Genomic DNA, 9,861 nt, shown 5'->3' with positions numbered 1-9,861 from the left:
ATGGTGGTAGTATCCTGTAATCTAAGCTACTTGGGAGGCTGAGGGACGAGAATTGCTTGAACCCAGGTGGCAGAGGTTGCAGTGAGCCAAGATTGTGCCACTGCACTCCAACCTGGGCAATAGAGTGAGGCTCTGTCTCAAAAAAAAGGCAATCAAAAATAAGAATTTTTATTTTGCATGTGTCATTCATTTATATATTATCATGAGAACACAAATGTAAGCACAATACAAGTCCAATAAAAATATCAAACATACAAATCAAAAATTAAAACCAACTTTTAAACAAATCACTGTGGTAAGCCAATACATCAATATAATCTTTTTTTTTTGAGACAGGGTTACATGCTGGCACCCAGGCTGGAGTACGGTGGTGCAACCGTAGCTCACTGCAGCCTCAACCTCTCAGGCTCAAGGGATCCTCCTGCCATAGCCTCCCAAGTAGCAGGACTACAGGTGCATGCTACCACACCCAGCTAATTTTAAAATTTTTTTTTAAAGACTGAGTCATACTATGTTGCCCAGGTTGCCCAGGCTGGTCTTGAACTCCTGCTTTGGCCTCCCAAAGTGCTGGGATTATAGGCATAAGTCACTATACCTGGCCCACAATCATTTTTCACTATCAGTCACTTAGACATTATTTCTCAAATAAAGTCAATTACATTCATTTGTGAAGAGAAAGCAAAATAATAGTATTTCTAGTACATTCCATAAATGTAAACAGAAATTTGAGGTAAGTTCCTAAATATTAAATTAAAGATTTTACCATAACTTTTAAAAATTATGTGGTCTCTAAAAGGACCATATAAGGGCTCTTTAGAAATTGAAAATGTAATTTACTAATTTAGTCAATATCAAATTAACTTCACTAACCTCTTCAAACTTTGGACATTCATAATTCCAACCACAGATCTTATCATTACCAGTAAACATATTCATGGACATCATGCAGATGGTCAGTGTCACTGTCCCCACTATGACTTCCCACGGATGGGAGGCCACAAAGAGGCCATGCATTCGAAAAAGCCTTGACAACATTGTAGCTACAGACTTCTTGGATCCTGGAAGGAATATAAAATGTGAACACTTAGTATACAGCTCACTGTATTTTTAGGAAAAGATTTTAAGGAAAAGTGTGCTGTAAATCCTGCTTTGTATGCACAGTGTCCTATACATAAGACTATTGGATAGTGTTCCTTATAATTCTGGAAAATAATTGTAAAATTAAGAGAACTCTGTTATTACTTCTTCACTCAAACACTTAAATCCTTTATTACTCACTGGGCAACCAACTTTAAAGCAGCCATTTCTTAAAAAAATATATGAATTCAAGCATTTAAGATCAAACCAGATAAATATCTTGGCCTTATTATCTGAGCCAAGTAGAAGAGCAGTAAAGCAGAAAACATAAGTGAGAAACAGCTATTCACATTTTCTAATTACCTAGATTTAAAATGCTTGTAAGTACCTTCTTCATCATCTACATTTGATTACACAAAAGTAAACACCAAAGAATCTACTTGTTGTGTGTCCTGCCATAAATCCTGTTAGTTTATAAGATCCTCAAGGCAGGGACCTCTTATACTTTTTCATTCCATAAAACATATGGCATAGTGTCACCAAAAGGATGTTTAATAAACCTTCCTAAGATTGCTGTCAACAAAAAAAGATCTTTTCTGATTGAAGTTTCTACATTAATAAAACAGGGTAAGAATTTTGCCGTGGTGGCTGCTTTTCTTCTAGCAGAATCATCAACAATAGTGCTAGAAGATCAATGGAAAAGCATTAGCTGTGAAAAGCTCCCAACTTTCACAGCTAATCAAAAGTTAGAACAGTAGTAGAAGAGGATGACTGGCTGAAGTATCTGCATTTAGCATTCAAAAAAATTCCCAACAGAACATACAGATGATTTGGATCTAATGACTACCATGACTAAATTTCCTGTTAGCTAAACAATAATTTTGATATTTTGATTTTGAAAAAAATCTTGTATTACGATTGGTCTCCACCAAGAAACCTGCAAGTCTTATTTCTTTCACTAAAATTAATGCCTGTGATAAAGCATATTAGTAAACTATAAAAATCAACTAAAAAGATTTAAAAAGTAAGCTCATTAACTGCCACTCTAGCAAGAATTCAAATGAATCTCACATTTAGTAATAACTAAGAAAGTGAGTGATTTGTTGAAGACAGACTATAAAAAGGCAATCAAGTAAGAGAAAAAAAGAATTAAACTATTTATAAAGGGTTAGGAGAAAGACAAAAAAAAAAAAAAAAAAAAGTAGCTTTAAGGAACCAAAGCAAATACCAAGTGTCATCTCTCACTGCATGACTCGATGTTCTCTACATTTCAACCAATACCACACCACTAGCTAAACAGTTTTCAAACTGCTGGTCACAACCCTTCACTGGATCAATTAGATCATGACATCAACTTTGTCAATAAGAACAAACATTTTTAAATGAAATAAAATAGAAAACAATATTATATTAAAAAAAAAAAAAAAGCTGTTGGGTAAACCAGGTAGTATGGGTAGGTATTATTTCTTAATACTATGTTTCAAGAAACTACATATATATAAGTGTGTGTCTGGCTTCCAACTTAACATGTATTTCCTACCGTGGGTCACAGTTTTAAAAGCCTGGCAGTACCTAATGGAATATAAACATGCCTGTGTTTACTCATGCTTTTTCAACCTTCCACCCTGAGTCTTAACCATCAGTTTACCCTCCAGCACCTTGCACTCATATATAGCATTGCTCGGCGAATACCGGCTTATCTTCAACCCTTAAAACTAACAGTAGCAGGTGTTTTACAATACATCTTGAAAGAGACCTAAAGATAACTTTTTTTAAAAGGCACCTAGATATGGATGTAATCTATGCCCTCTAGTTTAAGGTTGAATGCAGAGCATTCAGGGAACATATTAACGGTGGAGGGGAAGGAGAAACACTTTACATTCCAAGTTGAGTATCCCTTACCCAAAATGTTCAGGACCAGAAGTATTTCAGATTTGGGATGTTTTTGAATTTTGTAATATCTGCATTACATTTACTAGCTTAGCATCCCTAATCCAAAATCCAAACTCCAAATGCTCCAATGAACATTTCCTTTGAGTGTCACATTGGTACTCAAGAAGTTTCGGGTTTTGGAGCATTTTGGATTTCAGATCTTCAGATTAGAGACAGTCAACTTGGAACTATCCTGGAAAATGAACAATAGCAACAAAATACTTTATATTAAATGAGCAGTACTTGGACTTAAAAGTATTGGAAATCTTTAATCAAATCTTAGATTTGAACTCTACTTAATTATATAACCAAAAGCCTCATTAAAAGGCTAGATTGTCGTGATGGTATTCTATCACATAATTTCTTTCTTACATTTAAAACACAACTCTACCAGCTGGTCTAAAGGATCAACTAGCATCAAAGTTCCAGAAAGTGAATTAACTATATGTTTCAAAACTAGATGAAAATTATTTCTAACCCTCCTTCCCTGCAAAAAACACTTCGGCTCAGATTATTCCTCATTATGTCAATCAGATTCATTGTCATTAAAAAATTCATTCATTTGAATTAAAATCTTAGCTGCAACCTAGAAGGAACACCAATTTGTGAACAAATTGGTTTAGCATCATAAACCCAAAATTATACATTAGACACATTATGTTTTCCCTCAAGATTTCATGGCAGCATTGTAACTCTGGGACTTTTTTTCCTAGGTGTAAAGTCATCTTTGCAATATTCAAGGAAAAAATTACACATGATTCTGTCAGTCACTCCTAAACACAGAGAACCCCACCTATTTGCAATCAAACTGAGTATGAGGGTGTGTCAAAAGTAACCATAATTATAAACAATCTCATTTCCCAGGAACATCCTCCTCATTGTCCTGTGATTATGCAAAGCATTTACATGCCAGAGAATCCAATCTTCCACCTTTGTCAGCAGTTGCAAATGACACAAGCAGGCTACAGGACAGCTCCTGCAAATTCAGTTGACAGTATTTATGCCATGCTGCAATAAAAATTAATTTTACTTAAATAGGCAAGGTATGCCTTACTCATTCAGACTAAAAAGTATACTGCATTTTACAAATTCTTTAAAAGAATAGATAATTCTCTCTCTCTTTTTTTTTTGAGACAGACTCTTGCACTGTTGCTCTGGCTGGAGTGCAGTGGGGCAATGTCAGCTCACTGCAACCTCTGCTTCCCGGGTTCAAGCGATTCTCCTGCCTCAGCCCAAGTAGCTGGAATTAAAGGCGCCCACCACCACACTCAGCTATTTTTTGTATTTTTAGTAGAGATGGGGTTTCACCATGTGGGCCAGGCTGGTCTTGAACTCTTGACCTCGTGATTCGCCTGCCTCAGCTTTCCAAAGTGCTGGGATTACAGGCGTGAACCACCAAGTCGAGCCTAGGATAAATCTTAAATGTTAATCCAGTCTGGATAATTGGATAATTCTTAAATGAATCATTCTTAAATGTTAATCCAGTCTGCTACAGAAACCACCTACCATGGCCAATTGCAGAAAAGGATGCTTTGGCATCCTACCTCCACCTACTCAGCACACCATCTGCATTACACATTCCAGTATTTGATTATATACTATCTTACAGTGTTCTCAAATTAATTAATGTATACATTTTGTCTCTTTGAAGGCAAGAATCACATCTTATATGGTAGTCATTTTCAATCCCAACAGGATCTAGCATTCTGCTGCTCAAGCTGATATTCCAGAAAGAAGAAGAAAAAAATCTTGCACTGGCAATCAGGAAACCTGAAGTCTATAATCAATTATATTACATTCTATTACATGTTGTTTTTAAGTCCCATCTCCTCTCTTCATTCACTTATGACGCTAGAGCTCCAAAGCTCTCTGACAAAGCATTAAACAGAACCATATGAAACTGCTATTTTTGTCGGTTAAAAAAAAAAAAGTCGAATTGTAAATACTGGCAATTTCACACGGGTTAACTTAAGTAGACCATAATGTGATTCCATAATGTGACTATAGTCTAGAAACTAGACCATAAAGGAATAAAAAGTATGTGCTTATACACATACACACTTCATCTTGAAATGGTTATCCCACACACCTGGCAATTTTCATGTTAATGCTGTCACCTATGTGTAATTTTGTACTGTCCAGCACTTTGCTAGATTATCTCTAAATTGCAAAACGCCTTTCATTGCATGGAGAGGAAAATAAATTCATAAGTAAACCAAAAAGTACATTCTCTACCTTGTGGGACGCCGAAATCATGCACATTTAGTACAGTCCAGAAACAAATGTTTCCTACGACTCTGCAGGACCATATCTAAGAAAGCATTTCCTCAAATCCTGAAATATTTCAAATGACTACTTAAGAATGGAGTACATAGATCTCCTCCTACTGCAGAAATTTACTTCTGTATCTCCAAGGTACATTTTTCCTAAAAGGACATCAGCACCAAGGAGACTACGCCCCTTATGGAAAAAAAAAAAAAGAGAGAATACTTTTAGTCCTTGTGCGAATCCCCACGTTAGGCTCCACATCCTCTCAAGCCGTTCTCCTGTAAATAACTGAACACAGCTACACCAATCCATGGTTCTTTCATGGCTCTAAGTTAGCAGCATTTACAGAGATCTTTCCCGTCACCTAAAAGAAAGATGCTGACGAACAGCAGCTCCTAGGCGTGAATGCCTGGATCCTGCATTCGCTTCTCCCGTTTGTTCTGCGAGCTGCTGCCCCGGCAGCCCCAAAGCCCCCTGGCATTTATCGAATCCAGGGGCCTCCCTGTCTGACACGCTTTCCGTCCCGATTATCGTGACCGTGCAGCCAGCACTGCCTACTCTGAGTAGGGCTGACGAACGCGGCTACGCCCCGCGAGTCCACCGATGATGATCGCAGTCCCGAAGAGGCCAGACCGCCGCCCGCCCCTCAAGCCCAGCCCGCGCCTCCAGATTCCTCCCGCACTAGTGCCTGCCGCCGCTCGGCCCGCCGAGCCTCAAGGACGTTCCTTACAGTCCCTGCAGGTCTGGGCCGCCACATCGACAAAGGGCAACCGCAGCCCCCTCCAGGTCCGCAGGAGCTGCCGGCAGCCACTTCCTAAGGCCGAGCGAAGCTCCAGAACTGCCACCAACTCAGCCCAAACCCCGCTCCCACCCACCTCTGCCCCGCTCCCCGCCACCACGGCCCCCCTTCTCAGCCACCGCCCGCCTCACCTCCAGATCTCACTAGAGGCCACCGAACCCAGGCGCCGGCGCTCCGCCTGTCTCCAGTCAACGGAGACACGGAGCGGAAGGAAGCCTCGTCTTACGCACGCTCAGGGCCGGACGAACCTTTGACCAATAAGAGAGGATCGTTCGATCGTCTAGCCAATCGCCTGGGGGCTTCTCGGCCTGACGGCGTACGTCACGAACTGTCGCCTTATCAACCGCCCACTGCTCTCTGCCGGGCCAAGAACAGGCACCGCACCATCTCTCACCATGGCTTGGCCAACCAATAGCCGTTCGAGTCGCAACACTAGGGCCTGCCTATTGGTCCAAGAGCCTTGGGGGCGCAAGCATGGCAGCTGCCTAGGCGAAGGCGATAGGGGACCTGGCGGGTGGAGTGTCCCACAGCCCCAGGGCCTGACCCGTGGTCGTCCTGGCAGTGAGAATACAGCGGGAGGCAGTGATAGGAAGCAGAATTGCAGCGTGAGGGAAAACTCAGGGTCAGGTCGATGACTGAAAGCGCAGTTACTAGAGGAGGAGAGATGGAGGGAAGTGGAGGCGGCCCTGAAAAAAAAGAGGAATATAAAAAAGGGAAGGTGGCAGCGACGGGCGTGTCAAACCTGTAGCTGGCTGGTAGCTGAAACCAACGCTTTCCCGAGATTTACCCATTAGTGTAAAAGGCTCCAGTTACCCGCGTCTCCCTCTCTTGTGTGGGACATCCATTGCATACTGGATTCTCTGAAACGTGTCTCTCCTGCATCTTCTCTGCATTCCCTCTGCTCTCCGCCTGGTGCAGGGCTTTATTATCTCTTACTTAAAACAGTGCAATAGCGTCTCCTAACTGGTCTTCCCAGTCTTAGAGGGGAAGACTGTCCTGCACAACTCCCACACGCAATATGTGGCATACTATTTCCTATTATGCCATAGGCCCAAATCAGCGTTTCTCATTGTCTACTGGATTAAAGAACCTGTCACCACTAATATGGCCCCACCCCACATTTCTGACGTATCTCTACTTTCTGGTGCGAAGCTTATGTTTCAGCCAGGAGTAACTGGCCCTTCTTCAGTCACAGTACCTTTTTACCTTACTGCTTATGTTTGTTTACCCTGCGTATGCCTACCCATTTTAACTCTTGAGATCCTAACTATCCCTTAAGGACTTTTTCATATACCACCTCTTTTCCTAATTCCCTCAAACACATCATCACTCCCTATCTTGAAAACCCATAAAATTTCCATATTTTTTGACTTTTCTTACTATAATATGTTGAAATTTATTAAGGACAGGAATTGTATTTCACTCAATTTTTAAAGCCTATATTTTGTACACAGTACCTGGAAAACACTAAACACTCCTTAGTTTTAATAAATGATTATAGATTCTTATAATCCTTGTAAAATAAGGATTATTCCCATTTTACAAAAAAGTAAAAATTAAAGTTGATCACATAGATAATGAGTAGATCACATAGATAATGAGTAAAACTGGAATTTCAACCCAGATTTAACACTTAGTTGCTGATTCTACTGTTCCCCACTGCTCCAGTGTAAGACCTTCATTCATATCTCTTTCCCAAACGTGCTTTTGAAATCCTCATGTGCAGTGCACTGTGCTTGGCATGGGAGATATAGTGACAAGCATGGCAGACATGGTGCCTGCCTTTATGAATCTTGCACAGTAAAGAAAACAGGTGAACTACCCAAAGACTGCAATGTTCTCTTAGCAGCCTTGTAAAAAAATAAAAAAAAAAAGAGAGACAGAGAGAGAAAGAAAGTGCCAAGAGCTTAGAAACTGTCATATTTTTAATGCCACTAGAAGTCTCAAAGGCCAAATATCTCAGAAATTACAGATTGTACACCTGCTTACTAATGTAATTCAAATAGGGACTATAAAGCTGCTACCAAAACAGGCTTTAGCCCAAGATTTAGAAATTTTCATTCTCAAACTGCTTAATTGAGAACTCCAATAGGAATATGAGTTCAAAAGCAAGCAATAAAGAAACGGGTTGTCTAGTTTTATGCTCTTAAAATAAATTCTGTATCATTCCTAAAAGGTATTTCAAAAGAAACTTTGTAGCACTTAACTAATAATTTGTACTTAGTGATAAATCACAAACTTTGGTATGAACACAGCATAGAATGGGAGGGTCAGGGAGGCACCAAGGAAGTCTACGTGCTGCTTCCTCATATACATTTAACCTTCCAAGCAGAGTTTATAAAAGTAAAATTTTTTTATTTTTATTTTTATTTTTTGAGACAGAGCCCAGGCTGGCATGTGGTGGCATGATCTTGGCTCACTGCAACTTCTGCCTCCTGAGTCCAGTGATTCTCCTGCCTTAGCTTCCTGAGTAGCTGGGATTACAGGGAATTATAACAACAAAAACAACAACAATAATACTAAAACAAATATTTATATTGTTGTTTCTATGTGTTAGCCACTTGTCTAAGTTTTGATATATTAACTCCTCTTATTAAAAGTCCAATGAGGAAAACATTAGTAGAATCTGCATTTTACAAACGATGAAGCTATAGAAACAGAGAAATTAAGTACTTTGCCTAAATTCACATAGCTTGGAAGTAGCAGAGCTGGAATATGAACTTTGGAATGTGGCTGCTAGGCACATGCCCTAAACCACTTCACAGTTTTATCTTTTGCATTAGCATAGTATGCACTGTTTTGTACTAGTACACATCATATGATTGTTTAATTTTCTGATGCTTTATTACAAAAGACTTTTCATAATATCAGTGAAGAGTTGTACTTGTTTCCCTTCACAGTTTCCAGCTGTGTTCATATTTGTATTTTCCATCTTTGGGCAGTTTTCTTTCTCTTTGTCCTGCACAATGTTTTTTTGTTTTGTTTTGTAATTTTAAACTTCAGGATAATTTTTTTACCATATTGCAAATGATACTTGATCACACATATAGCTCTTGGCAGATATGATGACTGTTTATCACTTCTGCCAAAGGTCAGGAAACATTCACTGGGGGCCTTACTCTGTGATAGGCTAAGGGTTAGGCCCAAGGCAGAAAGTTAAATAGGAAAACGTATACAAACAAACCCTTCCCAGATAACATGGTCAATGGAGTGAGGTATACACAGGGTCCAGTGAGAAAATTTTGCGTTGTGTTTTGAACAAGAGGAGAAAATGGTTTGAAGGTTATTCCGGGCACAAAGGCTAATACTGTGAGCATGAGAACAGAGGTGATGCAGATAGAAGAAAATTTAATTGGGCAGAAATCTTAAAGTACTATAGAATACAAGAAATTTAAAAGGTAAGGAAGTCATGAGCAGGTTGGCAGATCTCAAAGTCCCTACTGGTGATATTTTACATTTACTCAAAGTCTCAGCTGCTGCTCCTCAGTAACAAAACTAAACATTCTGCTTCTTTGTTCCTAAAACTTCCCAAAAGGAAATGTATGGGTGAAGCCTTTCTTGATGTTAGGAACTAAAGTCTCTACAAGCGTGGATACACAGAAAGATTTCTGCTGTCCACTGAGCCAGCTTTCACTGTTTAACTGGTCTTGCTTGTTTATTTTCTCCATTCCTCTCTTTAGGCCTTGCCCAAGCTTTGTAGAATAAGTTGGGTAGTAGTAACAAATTGTATTAGAATACATTTTTTTTTCTTTTTTTTTTTTTTTTTTTTTTTTTTTTTTTTTTTT

General features: G+C 39.4%; 1 protein-coding gene across 1 annotated transcript in view; it reads right to left on the bottom strand.

The window, feature by feature from the left end:
* HMGCR (3-hydroxy-3-methylglutaryl-CoA reductase) overlaps positions 1-6,583 on the bottom strand; it is a 26,560-nt gene extending 19,977 nt beyond the window's left edge. Inside the window, exons 1-2 of the mRNA XM_017527666.2 lie at positions 6,208-6,583; positions 817-1,058 (exon numbers count right to left, since the gene is read on the bottom strand). Coding sequence (XP_017383155.2) covers positions 817-1,035 — 219 coding nt within the window. The 5' untranslated portion in view covers positions 1,036-1,058; positions 6,208-6,583. The remainder of the gene's footprint in view (positions 1-816; positions 1,059-6,207) is intronic.
* Between the last annotated feature and the right edge of the window lie 3,278 nt (positions 6,584-9,861).

Source organism: Cebus imitator, unplaced genomic scaffold, assembly GCF_001604975.1.
Source record: "Cebus imitator isolate Cc_AM_T3 unplaced genomic scaffold, Cebus_imitator-1.0 Scaffold50, whole genome shotgun sequence".
NCBI classification, from domain to species: domain Eukaryota; kingdom Metazoa; phylum Chordata; class Mammalia; order Primates; family Cebidae; genus Cebus; species Cebus imitator.
This window is presented reverse-complemented; position numbering and strand designations above follow the sequence as displayed.